General features: G+C 46.0%; 1 protein-coding gene across 3 annotated transcripts in view; it reads right to left on the reverse strand.

The window, feature by feature from the left end:
• nrp2a (neuropilin 2a) overlaps positions 1-23,644 on the reverse strand; it is a 59,061-nt gene that overhangs the window by 23,811 nt on the left and 11,606 nt on the right. For all 3 annotated transcript variants that reach the window (XM_069698411.1, XM_069698410.1, XM_069698412.1), the window contains exons 3-7: positions 16,089-16,270; positions 8,419-8,649; positions 6,722-6,877; positions 6,043-6,212; positions 5,049-5,204 (exon numbers count right to left, since the gene is read on the reverse strand). In XM_069698411.1, coding sequence (XP_069554512.1) covers positions 5,049-5,204; positions 6,043-6,212; positions 6,722-6,877; positions 8,419-8,649; positions 16,089-16,270 — 895 coding nt within the window. The remainder of the gene's footprint in view (positions 1-5,048; positions 5,205-6,042; positions 6,213-6,721; positions 6,878-8,418; positions 8,650-16,088; positions 16,271-23,644) is intronic.

The raw sequence follows: 23,644 nt of genomic DNA on the forward strand, positions 1-23,644 counted from the left end.
CGCACAAAGACAAGTGTATGATGGAGGGTCTGCCGCGCGTACAAGCTGCCCCGTCTTTTCCACTCCGAGATATTCTGTCAGTGAAACAAAAGGAGTGGAGAGGACGGGGAAAACTGTAAAAGGACTGCAGGGAGGAAGAGTGTCCTCAGAAGGGTGGTTAAAAAGAGATGATGGAGGAGGGTGTGAGTGAGGGGAGACACAGAAAAAGGTTGAATGGAGGACAGAGGATGTAACTCAGGAATATGAAGAGAGGAATGTGGGACAGGAGGCAGGGAGTGGTGGCGAGTAGGAAGGAAAGAACAACGAGAAGATTCATGGCTGAAACAGGAAATACTCCATCCAAGTATTTATCTCATAATTAGATAAAAACTGTGAAATTCTATGGAATTTCCTCAAATCGGAAGTAAATTACTGGCACCGCATCGCAAGACAAACAGCGCAATTCAAGCAAAAGTTTAAACTTTTACTTGATTTTATTCTTTAATGAAAGAAAATATATGATGAAGTGTGATTAAAAAAAAAAGAAAGATGACATGTTTAGTTGAATTAATGGCTCAGTTTTTTATTTACTTTCCAGAAATGTCTTGTTCCAATATGCGAAATGCCCAGTATCACAGAGAGGCCATTAGCTGGCGCATTACAAAGCTGCCAGCTGCTTTTCTTTTTGTTTTCATCCTAGGATAAAAGCTGGGAATATGGCCAACATCACTGACACAAAAAGAACAATTTGTTCAATAAGAATCAGCTCTCGAGAAGCTCTTTTCATTTTTCCTTTGGATGCGTGCAAAGACAGAAGGAACTTAGACAGGAGGAGGAGAACGGAGAGAGACGAGTCTCTTCCTCCAGTCTATTGTCAGGATACCTGAGAGGTCGCTCATTTGACTCCTGACCCATTGCTTCGAAGGTCAAAGGTCAATGGCCTCAGGAAGCAGATGGTTGGTCATTGACCAACTTGTTGATAACATGGTTACATTTTGACTAACTGGGAATGAAGACAATTAAAATACAGCTTTTCAAAGTGCGTGTGTGTGTGTGTGTGCATGTCTTGGATGTATGTGTAAGGTTGCTGGCGCGTTGTCTATCCCACCTCTGTAATCTGCCTAACAACAGGCATGTTTTTGTCTGTATGAGTATGAGTGTCTATCAGCCTCGCCCCTCACGTGACACGCCATCATAGTAGACTGAATAATTAATGTTGTCATGTGTGTCCTGGTGTGGAGAGTCATGAAAATATAACTAAGGCAGCTGTTACAGACACATACATACACACACACACACACACACACACACACACACACACACACACACACACACACACACACACACACACACACACACACACACACACACACACACACACACACACACACACACACACACACACACACACTCAGCAGCATGCTACGGTCAGACCCCCATTTGTGTGGACATTGGCGGGATGCAGGCACTGTAGGTATTTAACTATTGATGGCCCCGCCGGAGAACGAGGTCACAGTGAACGGTGTGTGTGTGTGTGTGTGTGTGTGTGTGTGTGTGTGTGTGTGTGTGTGTGTGTGTGTGTGTGTTATAGGAAACACCATCACTGAAGATCTCAGTAAATACAGTGAAAAGAATCTAAATGGAGAAAATCCACTGGATCCTGTGAGAGCGAAGAACATTTGTTTCTGGGAAATGAAGCATGGACAGATGTATATATCATAGCATGATTCATTCACCGCCTCTCGCTCCATTCTGTGCTCTTGGCACACGTCTCCTTCCTCGGCCTGTGTTTGTCTACAGGCTGATGGCACCAAGGGGAGATGTGGCAAGCTCTGCGCAAGCCATTACTCGTTTTCACGGCCGTTTTTTTTTTTTTTCATTCCCATGTTGTTCCATTGATCCCGGGACTCTTTCTCTGTCCATTGCACTCCTCATCCCCGTGTCTCCCTGCTTCTCCCCTTCCCCACTTTCTTGGTATGAAGATGTTGACAGTAGGAACTGGTTCCAGCTGGCCGCCCTTCACAACGGGCTCCAAGAAGGGCTGGCAGTGTGTGTGTGTGTGTGTGTGTGTGTGTGTGTGTGTGTGTGTGTGTGTGTGTGTGCAATGATCCTCACTCTACCTTTGGTTGATGTCTCCCACTTGATGTTAATAAATCGTGTCTGACTGTGTCTGTGTGCACATCTTTACTTGTGTGTGCATATGCAAAATGATTATGTTTGTGTATATATTGTATTTTTTTTTTTTAAGCATCAGCATGTAGAATAAGTGAAAGACAAAGCGTGTTGTTTGTGTCTGTGTTTGTGACACAGTGTGATGGAGGAGCAGGCTGAAATGCTGTGTGGGCTGTTTTTTTCTCTGTCTTAGGTTACTGTACGTGTGTGTGTGTGTGTGTGTGTGTGTGTGTGTGTGTGTGTGTGTGTGTGTGTGTGTGTGTGTGTGTGTGTGTGTGTGTGTGTGTTCAACAGATTTAGCCCAACCTCACAGTGCATTTCACCGAAACAAAGCTTGTTTAGCACTGGGACTACTGGGATTTTTCCTCACAGATGGATGACAGTGTGTGTTTTTAATTTGAATTCATTTGGGCTCAAGTGTGTGTGTCTGTGTTACAAAAAATATATTAAAAAAAAACAATGTGTGTTTCCGTGTGAGATGTGCAATTCCTAAGTGTGCTGGCATATCATCAAGTAATGAGGTGCATATGTGAGCAGTGTGACTTAAATTAACAAGTCACATGGGTGTCAAAATGAAAATGTGTTCGTGTGCAGAAAACGAGTGAAAAGAAAATTTACACAAACGCACACAGATGCACGAGGCCTGTGTGCCGGTGTGACTGAGGTGACTAATGTGCACCGCCGGTGTTTTTTTTATCTTCCTGCAAGCACTTTGATTTGCTAAAAAAATTCACGTTTTCCTTCTGCTTCAAAACTTTATTGGCATTTCTTCTTTCTGCCTTTGTTCACGCAACAAATACAGACACACATCTTGACAACAAATGGGAAAGGGCTCTCGCCCAATAACAAACACGGTAAAGTAGGAACTGGCAAGCAGGTCCTTTATTTTGTTCGTGTGCGATTCATATCCGATGGACACTCGTGCCTCAGCCCTCCACAAACACGCATACTACACAGGCCCATGGCACGCGTGCTCTTTTGCAAAGCCACATTAACTTCAAGCTCACTGTTAAATGACAATTAGAAGAACCAAATCCCAGTCTTTACAGGACCCCCTGACGAGAACTGAGCTTCAACTACTTAGGACTCTTTGGGGGGGCTTAGGATGGGCTAACTGGGAGTTTGTGCGACATGACTGGTGGATTAACAGTCACGGAAGATTCCCCCGCGGCCCGTGGGGACAGGAGGAAAACCTGGCTGACGAGGAGTATGAAGGGTACCGTGAACTCTTCAGTTTTAGCCTTATAATGTCCGACCGGGCTAAAATGGTGGCTATGAATTGTCCTAGTTGCTCACTATCACTATCTGATGTTCAGGAAAAATCTGTTTTATCCAGAAGCCCTGCCTCTTTATTGTACATCAGACTGCAACCATGCACAATAAATCCTTGCCTAATTTGAGAGCCCTGTCCTGCAGAGTAAATGCTGTAACTACCATCTTTTCTTTATCGTAATGAAAAACAGATGGTGTACTTTATCATATCTTCAATTTATGGAGATTATGCAATATCATATTAGTTAAAGTAGCGGATATTGTTTCCAGGGATACTCAAAAAGTCTTTGGTCGACTTAAATTAATGCTGTGTTTCCCTGCAGTCACATCTTTTTCGTCTTTTAGTGATCGCTCATCTTCCTCCTGGTGTTTTCTCAAAGCTGAAGACGGTCTTCAGAGGAACCACCACAGCTACAGTAATATCTCTCACAAATGCATGTTGATGCATCTGTCTGAATCCATATCTGAAAGTAGTCTGAGCATTTCTTTTTTTTTCCCTCAGACAGATTATTGGATTCAGATTACACCATACAGACAGAGAGGCACACAACATATACATATGTGCACACATGCACATATCTCAAGACAGGGAGATCAGCTAGAGGTTATCTCGAGGAGGGGGCTGTGGGAGTGGAAGGAGTGTGTGTGTGTGTGTGTGTGGGTGGGGGGGTCTAATAAATATCACAGATGTTGACTTTTAAGTCAAATCCACATTTTGCTCAATAATCTCCACATCAAATACCCCCCACTGACCCCACCCAAACCAATCACTGGAACACACAGATGAGGGGCCCAGTCTATGTGGGTGAGTGAATGTGGATTAACTCCTTCCCCCCTCTCCCCCCGCCCCTCTCCCACACACACACACACACACACACACACGCTACTCTCTTTTTCTGCTTGAAATCCACTGTGACCTTAACCCAGATACGAGGGACAGAGTTCGAATCCCCCGGAGACGGGCTCACTTCCTGTAGGGTACCACCATGACATCAACAACCTGCACTGTATATGTATTCACACATATGTGTGCACAACCCTCACACACAAAGATGAATACAATGAGGCTCAACCAGAGCTCGAAACATGAACGGTTTCAGGAAATAATGCAGCAACGCAAACTTCCTCAATCCGCACCTCGTGGAACTCCGAGGCTTTCACAACCCCAGGTGTGCGTGTTTGTATGCGTGTTAGATCTGAGAGAGACGATAAATAGCGAGCCCAGATAAGGGCACATAGAGGACTCCATTGTTCTTGTTTGTCAGCTTCTCCCTCTTATCTTTATCTCTTCCTCCCTCCCGTTCCCTTCTTCTCCAAGTCATAACTGGGGTCATGACTTCAGATTCATAAACCGTGCTCGAAAGGGGAAACACTCCTTCAGGAATGTTGCATCCACTGATACGACTCATGGATGAATACAACAAGCCCCTGTTGTTTGAGAACATTTAGTGATGGTGATAGAAAAAAGGGCCCCTTTGTTACGCAAAATTTCAAATTCTGTTTGGAACAAATAAATGTTTTAAGCTTGTGGGCTCAATTTCCCTTTAATGCACGCTTGTGTGTTTGACTTCTTTTTCATAATCTACAGTTTATGTGTGAATGTAGAAGTGCATATAAAAGCTTACCTTGTGGTTCTTGCCATGCCGGTACACCATCCAGTCCTCTCCATTGGTGCTGACCTCAAGCTTGAAGGTGGTGACATAGTAAGACTTCTGAGTCTCCTTGGATACGGCACCCTGCGTGGAGATCCCTGTCAAAACCTTGAGGAAATGGAGGTCAACCTGGAAGAAAAGACAGGATTTAAAACTCTTTATTGGATAGAAATGTGTTTTCTAAATGAAGTGACTAGAGCAGATTAGAAATAATAGAAGAGAACTGCACAGATTGTGGGATTTATGGTGCTGATGGAGATACCGGGCCAGCAGCTGTGTGTATCAGTCACACAGACAGCAGGGGATGGACGCCGACTGTGGCCTACTGCTGAGGGAAGCCTAGGTGGTATTTATGTGTGTGTCTGTGTGTATGTGTGTGCATCTGTGCATTGTCATGTGTAAGGGGAGGAAGGCTGGAGGCAAAGATCAATGGCGTAGTGTTCGGATGCATTCCATGAGAGCACCTTCATCAATCACGGGCTTCTCGCCGCACTCCTCTGAGCTCCACGTAGGCATGTACGCGCGTGTGCGTCTGAGACAGGAAAGATTGAGAGTGCAGAAGCACTTCCTTATCATCAGTCCACAGTTCCTCCATTTCCTCTATGCGTGTACCGCTGCGTCCTCGCAGTAAACGAGATGCTGTTGCTCAGTGCATCCTTTCCTCTACACTAGTATCACAGAGACACATTTATTGTCCTCAGCAAGTGAAAGTAATCCTGATTCAGATATCTTTAGGTGGTTTTTAGAGTCACTTCACAACTTGGGTTGTGATGATTTTTGTTTTGAAATGTAGGATTTTACTGGATTACACTTCTGTCTTTAAATTATTATACACAGAAAAGATTAAACCTACTGTTGTTTAAGTCAGAGTTTGTCTTTGCTGCTCTAAATATCGAGAAAAAGAAACTTCTTCAACGGCAAAGTAGAAAGACGACGTGTAATACGGTATGATCTTGCACATTAATACCTGTATGTACTCCTTGTTGCTGTCCTCGGAGGGCGTCCAGGCATTGTCGTCATTGTTGAGGCGGGCCTGACGTGGTAACCAGCGGTTGTCATAGAAGGTTGTCGAGGCGGAGATTTGATCATCGCTGATCTTCCCCGGCTCCATACCGAGAGCCATGCTGCAGTGGAAAGCTGACGGGAGACGGAGGAAGCAACGTTAGCTGTATGTTTGTGGAGATGGAAAATGAGCTGTAAGAAAGAAGGAAGGAAGGGAAGGTGGATATAATGAATGACAAGAGAGGAAAAGGTAAAGTCAGACAGAGACGAAAGGACAGCGGGAACTGGAGAGCCACCCAACAGGTGAGCAGAGGCAAATTGAGGTGAAGTTAATTTATATTCTAAAGGAAAATAGTATGAGCCTGCTGAAAAATCATGCTCTATTAGGAGAGAGCAAAATAGTCTGAGAGGGTTGAGAGAGCGCTTGGAGATTGAAATAGCATTAAAGTAGGCAAAGCTGAAAAGATCGAGAGGTTGAGAGTAGAGAAAGATGAAGAAAGAAAGATGAGTGTCAGCAGAGATGACAGAGACGCAACGGTTGAAAGAGAGAAAATAGAGGTGGGGATAAAAACAGGTAAACAAACCTTTTGCACACACAAAAATACACACAGTCACACACTCTGTAAAAGTTATCTGGCACTCACAGTCGGTGACTTCTTTGTGCGTCATGTTGTAGCGGGCGGAGAAGCCGTCTTTGGCCACGGCCATGTCGGTGTGGAAGGAGAGGGACAGCAGGCCGGAGGACGACTGGATTTCTGGAGGGATCTTCGTCCCGCAGTACCGACCAATCAGAGGAGCCACTGCAGACACACACACACACACAAATCAAATCGATGCAAACGTGCAGGATATTTGTCATTTTTTGTAGTTTTTTGTGTAAAAAAAAAATCATTTTAAGACACTTGATTAAAAAGTAAAAGGAAGATGTTTGTGCTGTTGTATCCTATTGCATTTACTGCTTCAGCTATATGCTACTTGCTACAAGATAAAATCTTACGAACGACAGTGTGTTCTGTCTTTCCATCTAAAATTAGAAAAAGGAATCCAGCAAGGCAAAGACAGGTTTCCAGTGGCCATGCTGCTTCAGTAAGTGTTGTCTAATGAGTCACAGCATGCTTCCCCCCCCTCCATGTCCCTGCCTCCCATCATTCCTCTCTCTCCCTCAGCGCTCCTGTCCATCCCTCCATCTGCCATGTGTGTCTCAGCCAGGGCCCAGCAGGGGGATTGGAATCCCTCTGCCTTAATGCAAGCTGCACTGGGATCAGCTGCAGACAAGCACGCACACACAGGCACACACAAACACTGAGGATTACAATAGTCTCAAGACAGCTCCCTCGCCAGACGTCAAATTCTTCACCCTTCTTCCACCCGTCTTGTCTCCCGTCCCTCTTTCAAGCCCGAGGACTGAGCTCACTGGAACTGGGTTACACTTTAATTTGCTCCTAATTCTCAACTTTGAATGGTATAAATTGTTTTCAGCTATCAAAGCTGCTAAATTCAAGGCTATAATTGGAATTTTAAATCCACTTGGATCCCTTTTTAGCAACTGAAAATGGAATAATTAGAGCAAATCCTCAGTTCCCCGTTTCATATTTTGAAAAAAAAAAAAAAAGAGGGGGGGGACTCTGCAAGTGAGAGGTGAGAAATGAAGCACTCACCACTACTAATGTGGTTTTCATCAGCACCACAGCTACTACCATTACCCTATGGCTATGGCGGCTACTGTCAAAAGCCCTTGATAACATCCTCAAATGTTTTTCTTTTTCCTCACTACTTCCTGATCTTTTGCAACACTTGGCTCCTCCTATCGGACAGATACTCATCGTCGTGGCCGTCACTCTCGCTCGCCCGGGGAGGAAGGAAGTGGTAGGTGATAAGGAGGGAGGACGGGGCGGATAGGAAGGGGGTGATGAAGGGTGTTATTATGGAGAGGGAAGAGGGCCATGGGAAAGGACTGCTCCTTAGGGGTTGTCCAGGCACTTTCAGCTCCCTGTGTGAAATAACGTTTCCTCTATGTAATGTAATAGGATGTAAGGCAAGGCCGCCTACATCAAAGAGAGTGATAGCTGCTCAGGAAATTGAAGGCTGCTATGCAAATTTCTGTACAGGAATGTGGGGGATTGCACAGGTCGGTATGAGTTCTGACCTATGAATGTGATGGCGTGTCGCCTGCACCCAGAAACATACATTTTTAAAGCATGTGTGTGTCCATGCAGCTCAATAGTTGAGGATGAGGATTGTGTGTGTGTGTGTGTGTGTGTGTGTGTGTGTGTGTGTGTGTGTGTGTGTGTGTGTGTGTGTGGGTGCCTGTGTTGAGTCATTCATGCATGCGTGCCCTCACCTTGTGGAAGGCCGTCCCACACGTCCAGCCAGTCGTACTTGCAGTCGCCTTCTCCCACCAGCAGGGGGTCGTTCTCAAGGTCAAAGGTCAGGAATGTGAGAGTGATATCCATGTGGGGCGGGGCGATGATCATGTAGGAGCACTCCAGATTGTGAGGGTATTTATCTGGGAACCCAGGGGACTCGATCATCCCGGAGGGGCTGGTGAAATTTCGGAAGCAGAATTCTGACCCTGAAAGGATAAGAGGATATTTAGGAAAATAAATAAATAAATCGGTCACATTAAGAGAAGATACAGGCGTGAGCAATCGATCACATGCGATATCTCATCTGACTTGCAGAGGGTGTTTCAGAAAGTCGTTTGTCAGCGACAGCCGGCTGGAATATACAATAGCATCTCAACCCGCTCCTCCAAACACACACGCGATTTACGATTACAGATGGAGTGAGAAATACACAGCGAGCAAATGCTCAAGTGGGTGTATGTAATGTTGCATCATGCCATATGAGCAGCTCTTTGTGCCACGTCCCAACGAACTGATGAGTACAGCCAGCATTTTCTGACACAAAGCAAATTTCAACAGCTTCAAAAACATAAACGTGTACTTAAGATTACAAAAAAAAAATCAGCAATATTATTTTTAATGGCTTAGTGGTACTCTTGTCCATTTTATGCTGTGTGTGTGTGTGTGTGTGTGTGTGTGTGTGTGTGTGTGTGTGTGTGTGTGTGTGTCGCTCTCTCACACACACTCAAACACCACAAAAGTTGTGTAATGGTTCTAAGTGGGCCCTCTGCGGCAGCTCCTCATTAGCCATGCAGATTTATGCGCCCTGGGCGGCTCACCTTGAGCGGCAGCAGCTGTGTGGCTCAGATCATCTACCCATCAGCCACTGCTCTGCGGCCCCACTGGGGAGCCTGAGTCACGGCCGAGTGTTTATGGACCGGCACATCAATGAGTGTGGCAGAGAGCTGGCAGTCTCCACACACACACACACACACACACACACACACACACACACACACACACACACACACACACACACACACACACACACACACACACACACACACACACACACACACACACACACACACACACACCCTCATTCACAAACTGCGGTTATCTTCTCAGCCTGTCTGTTCGCTGTCCCCTCCAACATTTCTATCTTTATAATGTTGGCTATAAACAGTCAGCTCTGTTTCATTGTCTGTCTTTAGGCATCTATTTTTATGCTCGCCGGAAGGACAAATATCTTCACGATGTCGCGAGGAGACTGCGGGGTTTTCATTAGGTCTTTTGCTTAAATGTACATGTCGGGAATGCCGTCGCCGGTGGCCTTTCTAAACTGACTGATGACACTTATTTAATCACCGCTCTCCGTGCAAGTATTTATAAGTGCACTTGTGCAGAACATCCACCTTCTCTCCTGCTGATTTTTCTGATGCAAGGTTAACTGAAGATACATTTCATTACGAGTTTCTTTGCCAAGACGTTTAGAATTGGCAATCATATAACTAGCATAAGGAAACAAGTCTGCTTATGTGGTATTTTCCCATCATTCACTGTGTTGGAAAAGCACACAGGGAGGTGAGGTTGAAGAGGCTCACGGGAGAAGCATCTGGTAGATTTCAGACCTGGGAAAGCAGGGTTGCATTCAGCAGCCCTGCGCTGTCTCATGGAGCTGCTAGGCTGCGTTTGAGAACCAGATTCATATTCATAAATGCAGCGCAGAAACGTTAGCGGAACATTCCTTCGGCGGCATTCCTCCGAGGCACCAGTCCTTATTATCAGGCAGCCCTATAAAAGCGGCGGGGTCGACTGGCTGCTCTGGCCCTCCCCTGTCTACACTTGGTTAATGGCAGACAACTGACCCCAATCAGCACAGAGACAGAGGAAAAACACTCAGGAGACACACACTCTGTCTCTCCCTTTGTTTTTCCTGTTGTAGAGCTCCTTGTTTATATCTGTTTTTTTGTTTTTCATCTCATCATTTTTGCTTTATTTTAATGCCGATTACCTTTTCACTCCCTGATTTACATATGTGCATGTATTTATAATCTGTGTCAGGATCTGTGTATTGATTCATTTGGCACATGTTTGCTGCATTGTGTATCAGCTTCACTGAAGATGTCCACAACAAATGTATGAATCTACCCCCACATGTCAAAAGCAGCATTGAACCTCTTGTGTCGCCTCCCACACGCACCGCAACATCAAAACACCCGTGAATCATCTGCCTTCTTGCTAAGAGCCTGTCTGCCCACACACACACACACACACACACACACACACACACACACACACACACACACACACACACACACACACACACACACACACACACACACACACACACACACACACACACACACACACACACACACACACACGCACGGCATGTTGAAATATGACGGCGATTTAAAGCAAGCTACCGGCAATATCTCCCTATCCTCTCAACAACTGACCTCACCTCTCTGTGTTGAGTGTGTTTTGTGTTCGTGTGTGTGTGTGTGTGTGTCTAAAATTACAGCGTCTGAGTGAGCAGCATAAATGTTGCACGTAATTGTAATGTGCTTATAAAGAAACAGTAAACACACGCCTGTGAAGGTGCCTCTTCGGATGCGTAACGTATCTTTTTGTTTGTGCCTTTTGTTAAGCTGCTCGCGTGTGTATTTCCTACTGGGATGCTTGTCTCTCTGTATGCGTCTCCCGTGTGTCTGAAGGTGTGTGTGTGTGTGTGTGTGGTTGTGTGAGTGACAGTATGTTTGAGACCTAGTAACACACTGGCCTGGTTTCTTACTGGGTCACAGTGCAGCAGTCTGGAGCCCTACTGCCTGAAAACTTCAATCTGAGCACAGCTTGACTCCGTCGCCTCCAAATACACCACTCTGTGTTCAGACTGTGTCTTTTACACCAACTAGTCGCCTCGCACACTCTCACATGCCAACGCTGTGTGTACGCGTGTGTGTGTGTGTGTGTGTGTGTGTGTGTGTGTGTTCACGTATGCACGAGTACCTTCTCCTTTCGTTATTGCTCATTAGTTCACAGTATATGAACATGCCAAAAACAAGTCCCCCTTCCTGCCTCCCTCCTTCATCCTTCAGCGCACACACACACACACACACACACACACACACACACACACACACACACACACACACACACACACACACACACACACACACACACACACACACACACACACACACACACACACACACACACACACGCTTGCCGTACGCAGGCCCCTGGTTGGTGCTTGCATCGCGCCATGAGCTGCCATTTGGCAAGAGCTGTCTGCTGGCAAAAGAGCGGGAGGTCATGGTGTGAGTGTGTGAGAGTGTGTGTCAGTGTGACGCGGGGAGAGGGGGGTCGAGAAAGGCGAGAGGGTGAGTTGCTGGGTAGAAACCACTTGGCTCTTGCACATGAGTGCCTGATGTAGTAGCAGCTCCACATGTTGTGTCAGGGCAACCCCCGGCCCTCCTCCTCCTCCTCCTCTTCCTCCTCCTCCCTCATTCCTTCTCCTCTCGGCAGCGAAGTGCAGACTCTGTTCATTCACTCTTTTAACTCTCAGTCCCGTCTGGCGTCTGGCGTAGTCTCGCTCCTTCCTGTCCTGGGCACGCAACTCTCGCTGAGGGCTCACCTTTGCGTTTTCGCTGTGTCTGCTGCACATCAACGCCTCCAACCCCTCACCCTCCGCTCTCTACCTGCCTGTCTCCGTCTGACACAGATCTACTCCTCACACACAGATCTCTCATGTAACCCGACTTGAGCACAGTTCAGGGTTTCATTGAAGAAAATCTCTCCCGAGGCATCCGGGGAAGAGGGAGTGTGTGTGTGTGTAGCGGAAGGGGCATGGTACACAAGGGAGTTAGAGTGGAAAACCCACAACAACAACAACAACAACAACACTGCGAACAACACGAACACCCAAGAAAAGGAAAACAACATTCTTGGCGTGCCACACTTTGACACTTTTTTCGACCCACAGATACACTGTCCGTCCATTTACACAGAGAGGAATGCTTCTTCTAAGTCACATTTCACGCTGATGCCTCTGTGTTTTGTTGTTTAAAGGAACGCCATCATCAAGTTTTTTTCATCTTCAGCACGAAAAATGCAGATGCCAAAAAGCCTCCTGCTGCTTGGGATCAAAGTGTTTATGCAGTATGTGCGGTTGCTGATCATGCCTTATTATTATTTCATTCTGGGTTGCGCTTTCTTCATCACTGATCACTCTTAAACACTCTTTGTGCTCAGTTTATTTATTCATGAATTGAATTCACCTTTGCCAGTTAATTACTTTTGGTGTAATTCCAGCGACGGGATGACTTGTGTGTTTCGGGAGTAACTGACAAATCGCAATCAGCCAAACAGTAACAGACATCACTGACACGAGGGTCAGCGTCCAATCAACATGATGGCATTAGAAATACACACAGCGCCAGTGTTCCTGACTGGCGCTCGAGCAGGGGGATGGGAAGGGGTTAAGCTGTGCTCCCACTGCGACCCCACAGCTACCACGGCAGCGGTCACAAGCGGTCGCAGAGGGAACCCAAAGCCCTACGGTGCTTTAGACCCGGGTCTCAACTCGGGATTGGCTGCAGCGCTACATCTGCCCCCCCTCTGCTGCGCTAGCGGTGGGCTTTGGGGAGCACGTACAAGGGGGCTTCGTTGGCAAGTCTTCCCCTTGTAGCCGTGGTAACAGCATCAGCACCACGTGACTTTGAGTAAGCGAAAGTGCACGAGGGATGGATGGGGGCATTGGGGGAGGGTGAGGGGTGGTGGGGTGGCAGTCGGGGCTGAATAAAGGGTTAAGCACGCATGAGTAGGACCAAAGTAGGCCACAACAATAAGGGGGAGGAGGCGTGCACTTTCACTGTACAGCAGGATTAAGTTGTACTGTATGTGTGTGTGTGTGTGTGTGTGTGTGTGTGTGTGTGTGTGTGTGTGTGTGTGTGTGAGGGTGGGTGGTGGGGATGGATGGAAGGATGTTGTTTTGGGGCAAACGCTCACCCTGCCTCCCCTCAGGAGGTGCACTGAAGGGTGGAGGGGTATTCAGGATGGATGTAGAGTCAAAGGTCGACTCCTGATCTTACTCGCTGGAAATAATTAGCTTTCGCTGCGCTGTACTTCAACACACACACACACACACACACACACACACACACACACACACACACACACACACACACACACACACACACACACACACACACACACACACACACACACACACACACACACACACACACACACACACACAGATTGCTTGTCCAATTCCAAATCCCCTGGAGTAGTTACAGTCACCGCTTACGTAATAAGGTTGAATGAACAAAACAAAAACAAGCCGTGGTATCATTAGTTCATTGTACGGAAAGCAGGCCAAGATACACACACACACACACACTCACCGAGTAAAAAAAGACAGACACACACTGTCTGACTTCTAGAAACAGTGTGGTGGGGTCAGCCTGTGCCACGAGCTGTACTGTCTGTTTAAGATGGAAAGGAAGCAACACACACACACACAAGTCTCCCAGCTGTGGCCTCAGATTTCTATCTTTGTCAGGACGCACCCTTTAAAAACACATACAGATCCATAAACACAATCTGCACACTATACACACAAACTGACTTTGAAATAGAGGTGCATCAAAATATTGTTGATAATTTTTTATTTTTCCCCCCAAAATAAAAGTAAACAAAAACACATTAACGAGAGCGACAGTAGAGGTTGTGAAATTACTTCTGCTCTTGTAAATAAACAGATCTGCGCCAGGATCTCTGTGTCCCCCTTCAGAAGTTGTAATCTGTTCAGTGGAAAGCCGTGGCCCGGGCCTGCCACGCGGAGACAAACAGCGATGATGAGCGAGCGTGCAGGCACTGGAAACGCCGTAATTAACACATGGCCTCAATCACGCATGCCGAATACATTTTCACTCTCTGACTCACTCTCTTTTTGTCAGTCTGTCTCCCTTCACCCCAATCATTTTCCCACCGTGTCCGTCTCTTTTTATCTGTCTCTCTCTCTCTCTCTCTCTCTCTCTCTCTCTCTCTCTCTCTCTCTCTCTCACACACACACACACACACACACACACACACACACACACACACACACACACACACACACACACACACACACACACACACACACACACACACACACATCATACCGCCTCCACATACAGACAGACAGACAGTATCTCGCACAACAAGCTGAGTGGAACCACCCACACGTGCAGGCAGCAGACACCTACATGTGCTCACACAGTGACACAATCTCCTATACCCCCTGAATTTATACCAGGATCTTGTTAAAGCCATGGCAACCGCATCCCCCATCCACCAGCCTTCAATCCATCTGTGTCTGCGTGCGTGTGTGTGTGTGTGTGTCTGCGTATAAGACAGATGCAATCTACACCCTTACATTGTCGGGGTTTGGGCTGGTGGCCTTGGTAACAGAGCTGAACGACAAATCTGGGTCACATTCATTTGACACAAAACCAGAGATATTTTTCAAAGGAAGGAGGTGATAACTTAATGCATTCTTTCCAAGAGGAATGCACTTTTTTTTTTTAAGCTCCAGAAACCTCAACTCTTTTTTTCTGCAATGGCTTTCAATATCGACATTCTTTCAATTTCTCAAATCGAGATCCATTTTGAGAGCTAAAAGCTGATTTTAAATGACCGAGGAGCCGCCATGAATGTTGCAAACACTGCAGAGACAATCAGCTGGTAACTCACTTGAGCATAAATCTTGCTGCCCCAAGGCCACCTGACCATTTCACCTCGACAACACACACACACACACACACACCTGCCCCCAACCGTCAAAACAAATATACTTCAACCACGTCTGCGAAGTGCACTTCGTCTCGGGCACTTTGACGACTTCAAGAAAATTTCATTTCGGCACACACACGTCCCCATCAATCTCCTCGCTGCAGCCTCTGCCCATAAACCTTTAACCTTAAGTCCAGCTCCGCGTTGCCTCGGAGCTCCTCTCCATCATCCCGCCGCAACCTCTCACACCCAGCCCTCCTCGTCTCCCCAGAGGAAGTGGGTCCGGAGCCAATTAAGCAAGCATTCCTCACATGCTTCCAGGCGGCTTGAAAGTAGCTTTTTTTCTTTGTAAGTTTTGTTTACGTGCCCGGCTGCCTCCGTTGATGCGATATGCGGTGACTGATCACAGGTTTTGGGCAATTACCACGAGGGCAAAGAAGTGGAACAAAGATGAAATCATTAACCCAAGATTTAATGTTTAGCATAGCCTTATGATTGGCTCAGAGTTGTGTTTCCCACAAAAGTCTTTGTGTACTTTTCAGCTGAATTACATGCAGTGAGCGGTAGACCCCGGCCAAGAGTGCATTTTGTTTCTACTTTTTTGTCTTTTCTCCTTTTATTTTATTGGTTGGATGTTTGATTTGTTACCTGTTCTTCACTGATATATTGGATATGCCTTCTGTTGCTTTGAGGTTTTTTTTCCACTATAAAATATTACTTAAATGGACAAAAAAACCAACATTAAAACACCTCACTTACAAGTAATTATATCATAGTTGGATAAATGATCAATGAAGTAACATTACTGATCAAAATATCCTGCATCATTCTATAAATAGACTCATCTTTGACAAGCTAATTGCTTTAATTAATGGTTGCTCACCTGTTTTAAAAATTTCGTAGCGCAGAGAGAAGCCCGCCCCCTGATGGGCGTAGTCCGAGACAAACCGGATCTGGAGGGACGACCCTGACGAGATGATGGGCGCCGGGGCGATGTTGCTGCAGTGTCGACCCAAAACATCAGCCGTTTCTGAAGTCCCATCGCGGATCTCTATGAAGTCGTATCTGATCCACAAAAACACAAAGTGAAAGAGATTATTCAAATGTTTTCTTGAAAGTATTCATTAAAAAAAAAACAACCCGATTTCAGCATTCAGTTTACATTGAGCTTAATGCAGCTGGAAGGGATTAAGAAAGGTAATAAAAAGGAGAGCGGAAGAGGGGAGATAAACATAGATAGATAGTTATGGGGTTATGCAACCAGCTAAGCTAATAAAAACCAGACAGGTGTGGACCTATTTACCATCAGTGTTCAGCCTCAGGACAAAACTCTGAGCGTCTGTCTGAGCGGGAACACACAACATAAAGACATAAATAAATATATCTGCAGCAGACTTCAGCTTGCATGAAACTGCATTCAATAAATTCAGCTTTTATGACCAAGCTATGCTTCGGATAACAAACTCAGATCCCTTAGACAATACTTTTGGGGTGAACATTCTCCAAATCTCTGAATCCCAGGAGAGAAAACAGGGAGGGCTGCATTTCACACAGAACATAGTTGAGCCAGTGGCTGCAAACTACGGCTGAAGATGCAGGAAAATAAGACAGCTGGATGGATTCGTTAATAAGAAGTGTAAAAATAGACGGAGACGCTCATGAAAAAGTAGAGGTGAGGGCCGGGGGATGGAAAGGTGACGACTTAAGCAGCACGGGCGCTTGGGGAGTAAAAATCGGGATAAGTAAATGTGAAGATACCTTCCTTATTTTCTTATTAGCTTCCACATGCTTGAGCTCTCAGCTCATTGTGACCTTTGTCTAGCCAACTGACCCTGAACGATAAAAGCAAATTCTTAACTGTCAGGCGCGCACGCGCGCGCGCGTGTGTGTGTGTGTGTGTGTGTGTGTGTGTGTGTGTGTGTGTGTGTGTGTGTGTGTGTGTGTGTGTCAGTGTGTTTATGAGTATGTATGAGGAAGACAAAGAGAGGGCCCACCTGGCTGATCCAGAATTAGCTCACAGCCCTGTGTGTCATTCCCCTGCCATTATTAAACATAAGCAGCAGCACAGGGTCACAAATAGAGGCAACACATATATTTCCTTATGGGAACACAGGATGGGCGACAACTTCAAGACGAATCAGTCACAGAAAAGTTCTGAAAAATGAGCACCGGTATGCATGTTAGGGTCAATAATCATCTTCTGCACAAAAAAAAACTGTCACCACTGAACATATAAGTGTGAAAAATATGGGCTTACATTCTCAGTTAAATGTAGAGTACAAGAGTGATGTGGCATTTACACGGTTTATTTACCTACTCAAATATTGCTTAGATACTTGCATGACTATCAGGATATTTAAGTGGCTTTTACACTCTTTGTTACGTAGAAATTGGGAATGTAAATGTGCAGCAAAGCCGTTTGGTACCCGAGATGCTGGAAACTATGATTGACTGTAAAACTATGCATTACCTCCAATAAATATACCGTAGCTTTGTTGATATGATTAAGATGGGAGTAGTCAATTCTCAGGTGTGACAGTGAATCACTAGTTTTAAGGTAATAATGTCGGGTTGTGACAACATTAGAAGGTGTGGAAATCTCTATAATTCCTGTTTGTTCCTAACCTGCTGCTAAAGTACTGTTTAAAGCGAGCTTTGATCATTTTATTTGAGCGATGTTTCCTCTTACACACAGAGAGCGATTCTCACCTTTTTTTTTCTTCTCTTAAACGTGTTTGTCATGCTGTATGTGTGTTTGTATTTACAATTTTCAAATTTCCTTGTCCCCCTAATATCCATCCCAGTCTCCCGCTACAGTTCTAAACAAGCATCTCCTCACATGCTGCGTTTCCCTGCAAAACTAACTAACTGCATCGCTGCAGGGGCTACAATGAGGACGCCCTCCCAAATATGCAGACACGCAAACACACTCGCCTCAATTAGTTCATCTGACGAAACTGTCAAAAAAAAACACAGGGCCGCTGCTGTCTCTCACTAATTACTGTGAAGGGCTGTTTGATGCTGAAAAAGCATCGCAAGCTCTGAGTTTCGAGCTGTATTTAAACTCAGCTTCTTGCTAATTCTCCAAAACAGGAGACCACTTTTTCCTTCTTGAAAATGAAAAGTACTCAGAAAAGCTGAGACATACCAATCAGCTCCAGGCTGCGTTTCTTTCTGGCATCTAAGCACTAAGACTGCTTTTGTGCTGCCGGCTTGGAATAAAACCTGGATTAAGTAGAGTCACTAAACCTTTTTTTTTGAGGGGCGGCGGAGGGGGGGTCTATCTCATCCCTGCACTATATTGATTCCCATACAGAACATTCAGGCTAAGACTGCTGATGGAGGGATAATCTCGACCACTTTAATCTGGGTCAGATTGGAGCATGAACAGGTTAGGATCAGAGTGAGAAAAGTCAGCGATGAGCTTGTAATATCACCACAACATTGCAAATATCTGACTGATTGAGCTTTACTCCACCAAAGAAGTACAACTGTATGCAATTTTTTTTGGATTATCGAGATAAAGGAAAGGGTTCTGATTTGGCTAAAGGGAAATATTTAGGTCCTGATTTAACTGGAGATTTTTTTTAAGGGAAGCCTGTATTTGAAAGTGAAGGTGAAGAGTTTGTGATGGGAAGATTTCAGACGAGGAAGTCCTAACAAACTTATTAGACCTGCAGAAGCCAACTCTCTGCTTCTGCTGCCTCATTTTTGACTCTTTCCTTCTCTCCAAATGTCTCCTGCCAGTCCCTCAACCTTCTTGCCAGTGCGAGACTAAATTGCTGGAGAACTCTTCTACTTATTCACATTTCTTACGTTTAAAAAAAGTGCTCAAAAATGCAGTTGCATTTGGGTTTGTCTTGGTGAGGAGACATGCCTCCGTCTTCTGCCCTCTTGCAATTTAAGCGTGTGATGGTTGGGGCTAAAGCAAATCTGCACAAAAGAAGGCCTGAAGAGCGCTCAAGCTGGCGAGTAAAGAAGATGCTGTCCAATACTCTTATGCATGTCTTGGTAGTAATCCTGCATTACGGAGGCGATCGTAAAGGCTTTAGCGTCAAGCTCCCACAGTGAGTTTGCGAGAGCCGCAGCTATCCCCGAGCACGCCTGCTTAGGGCTGTAACTGACACATGCTTAGGGAAAACACACTCAAACATGTGCCAACAAAAACATGCGCGTTGAAAGACAAGACGTGCTGGACAAACAGCAGCGTGCGCGTGTACGCTTGCTGCCGTATCGCCAACACCGAGGATGAAAGGCCCGCGAAAGAGCTGAGAGCCTAATTAGGTTTTAATTGATTTTGGAGTGGGTCTCTATCCTTCTCTTTCTCTTCCTCCCTCTCTCCTGTCGTGGATTAGCGTCAGTGAGTGAGTGTTCCTCAGATGTGATTATTGACCTGTTCGCTCAGCCTCTCCCCAGGCTCTGATGAATACATGCATGAGGCCCTGACTGTGTGAGAGCCCACTGTCTGTCTCTCTCAAACACTCACTTGAACACATTCCAGGACATTGCACACACATAAATCATTTGCACATGCGCACTCGCATCTCTGCGCCCCTGAAGACGCACACACATCCAAGCAGACAGCCCCCGTCCAGATCCAGATTCCATTTGGCAATGTTTTGATCCAAACTCCGCCTTTCTGTCTGACACCATCAACTCCCCAGCTTTCTGTCTGTCTGTCTAGGTCTGCATGACCAGCCCCTGTGTTTAGGGGAGCCATTACGGGGGCACCAGTTTCACCCTCCCCTCCGTTTCCACCAGAGAGAATAGCTGCAACAGAGGGAGAGGGGGTTAAGGAAACTAAAAACCCTTAAGGGCCAGTAATTCTGCACCGATTCAGACATGTCTTCTCTTCCGCTGCTCTCATATATCACACCGCCTCTGCGACAAAACAACTAATTGCCTTTCACACCTTTGCTGTTTGTCAGGGAGCAGGGACCTTTCCTGCAGGCAGCAGCGTCTCACCACAACATAAGTGCAGTGTATACAGTAGACACTGCATGTATGTTTATCTATAGGCCTGTCGTAGGCCTTTACGGCTTCTGCTTGTGATCACTCTGCTAAAAGTACCAGTCAGTTTCTTTCCATAGGGATCAGTAACAGCCATACATACTGTATACTGTGTGCAGAACCGCTGTTGCTTCCTTCAGCTTTCATCTTTTGTGAAAAAGAATTCTTATCAAACTGCTTGTCTGCAAAACAGCAAGCTCGGGGTATTGTGTTTCATTTAGTTTTATCTAAATCCCTATATAAATACATTCATTGGGAACTTCAAAATTACATAAAAGATTAAAACACAATTTGTTGTGGGTGCGTCACGGTCGTCTGATTTATTTTGTTTATGCCGATAAAAGAGCAGCAGCTGTTCTTGAATATCAGCAAACCAAACTTGGCTGTGCTCAGACACTTGGGGCCTTCGGCTGAGATGATTTCTTTTCCTCTCTGCTGCATTGTGGGGTTTTTTTTTTTCTACCCCTGTTTTTACTCTTGGAACGCGGAAAACCCACAAGATCCCGATCCGGTAAACAATGAAGAGTCTGTTGCTCTCTTTCGTCTCCCCTCTTGGTGATTTGCAGAAGCAGAAATTAAGAAAGGCGGGAGGATGCACACACCCAGATACATCTAAACACACACACACACACACACTACCACCCACTCCTTCCACCCTCAAAGGGGACTCTGATAAACCATAAGTGCCTCTGAAATATTAACTAGATGCTGCGAGCAAAATCCCTGCAGATCTACAAGGCCTGCCATCTTCAATCTAGCCCAAAAACAAATTGCACTTCTCTTCCCCATTCTCCTCATGCCTCACTTCCCTCCTCCGCTGTCCATCACAGACTCATACTTACAGATGACTGGGATCCAACCGCTGACCACAGGCCGTCTAAGCTTGGCCCCAGACCTTCTAGTGCGGCATCGATCCTGAAACATCAGACAATAACTGCCGTCTGTGCTGAAGCCGTGACCCAGCTCACCCCTGCTGGATGCATCTTAATAGTCCTCCATCAACATCTATTTGCGATCAAGCTCATCCAGACACGCTGCTTTCGCTCCGGCGCAGAATTTAGCCCGAGCGGTCAACTTTGATTACAGGTTTGACCAATGAACTTCACGTAGAGACAACAGTGCTGCTGCAGCTGCACCAGGCGAGGCTAATCATACAGTTTTGATGCACTGCCCATATCTGATTGTCTATGTGGAAGACAGGAGAAAATTAAACACAGAAGGCATATTCAAGTTTTGCCAATACCGTTTTGTTTTACATTTAATCGTGCCGTCCACTTATTAAATCATCATTATATGCAGGCAGCTAATGACAGCCGGACACCGATGACCATGATCTTGCAGACCCAGTGCCAGATATTGACAGCTCTGAACCTGAACCGCTCCCTTTAGTCGTGACCTCTGGGAACTCATCTGTCTCTCCTTTCAACCTTAACCATCATCCTCCTCTTCATCCCTTCTTCGTTCTCCTTCCTTTAGGCTATTGCTGATCATCTATAGATTTCCCATTACAAGAGGAATACAGACATTGATCTCACACCTCTCCGTCCGCCCCCCTGGAGTATCAGTAAGAGGGTGATATCATACGTGTCCACACAGAGTTGAGAGCTCTTGCTGTGTGTTGGTGACACCTCGCCCTGTGAGGACAGAAGTTTTACAGCTCTGTGTGTGCGTGTCTGCATGTGTGTGAAGTTAGAAATTTATATCATAAACTTGCCCCCCCTCAGGCTGCATTCAATAACAAATAACCAAATAAAAGTGAGAAAATAAAACCCACAAAGGTGGAAGAAATGGATCTTCGGGAATGAGAATTGTTTTTTTTCGTGTGTGTGTGTGTGTGTGTGTGTGTGTGTGTGTGTGTGTGTGTGTGTGTGTGTGTGTGTGTGTGTGTGTGTGTGTGTGTGTGTGTGTGTGTGTGTAGGTGACTCTGCCCGTTTCAATGTTTAATTCAAATGTGTAAAAATAAAATACTTCCTCCTCGGGCTAGAGGAGAGGAGGAAATGAAAGAACAGAGACAGATCAAGAAGAATGGAGGGAGGAAAACAAAGCGAAAGAAAAACAAAGCTGGAGAGAAACAGAGAAAATGGAGGGGGAGTGATCTCCACCTGCAGCCTCCTCTCTTTCTCTCTCTCTTCCTCAGCTCCTGGTATATCACTAGGTAGCATCCTGGGGCTTGGTGATGGCAGATTGCATTAGAGATACGAGCCTGATATTTCATCTAGCCTTTATTACATTTAGTTCACATCAATCGGCTGGCAGCCTGGAGGTAAGAGCTATTTGGCACATGGCCGGACTCCCCCTGAAATGAAATCCTGAATTAAAGTGCCACCTCAGACATGGAGTGCCCTGCGTAAGGCTGCCGATTTGATTGCTGCAGTAGAGCCGCGGTTTGGCTACGCTGCATCGTTCAAGATCTGACTGTTTGAACCCACTGAGGGAAAATCACCGGCTGGCCTGGCATATTAGCCCGACTTCAGACCCCTTCCCTGAGCTGACCAAGCACTTTTCTCGGTTTTATAAAGGCCTCAAGAGCCCAAGGGGGGACATGATGGCTGATGAGTGCTTTTTTTTACCGACAGGTTGCATGCTCAAGTGTGTACGTGCGTGTGTTTTTAACAACCAAAAACATATGTTCACTCGCAGTCTTTACAACCGTGTAATCATCGTCGCTTTTTTCCTCGATGTGTCCCGTGATCAGCAGTCTCGACGACGCTCGGTGTCTTTCAGGTAACACAGCTCAGGTTTTCTCCACTGCCATCTCTGTAATCCCAGCTGTCACACAGATTTTTCAGCCCTGACAGAGATGCCGAGCCCCCATCACCTCTGGCTCCCCTTGCCTTGCAGAGGACCGTGAAAACATGCAAAAATCGACTCTCTGCTCACTCGCTCTCGCACCGCCATGCCTAATCATACAGGCCAAAAAAAAGAGGAAACAACCCGTGGTAAAAAGCAGAACACAGGACGGAGAGAGAAGCAGGAATATTGAGCAATATTTGTCTTCTTTCTACTTATTTTTGCTGTTGTTTCTATGCCCCAAAAGGAAATGCTTCCTCCATGAAGCGCAGAAGGGCAAGTGTTAGCGGTTACGCAAAAATAAATGTTGGCGTGATCCCCTATTTCTCTAATGGGCCTTTAAAATGGGGCTTTTCACACGCTGGATGGATGGATGGATGGATGGATGGATGGATGGATGGATGGATGGATGGATGGATGGATGGATGGATGGATGGATGGATGGATGGATGGATGGATGGATGGATGGATGGATGGATGGAAGGATGGATGGATGGATGGATGAATGGAAGGGTGAAGGGGAAGAGGGAAACGGAGCGGCTCGTCGTACAAACTAACACTTGCTTACATGCTTGTGGAGTTACTCACACGTAGACGCACACCCACGCTTCCCGACTACTTCTCATACATACAGGGCGA

Source organism: Brachyistius frenatus, unplaced genomic scaffold (assembly GCF_029030835.1).
Source record: "Brachyistius frenatus isolate BFR_SWC_R1_liver_20210118 unplaced genomic scaffold, ASM2903083v1 Contig_26, whole genome shotgun sequence".
In the NCBI taxonomy this organism is placed as follows: domain Eukaryota; kingdom Metazoa; phylum Chordata; class Actinopteri; family Embiotocidae; genus Brachyistius; species Brachyistius frenatus.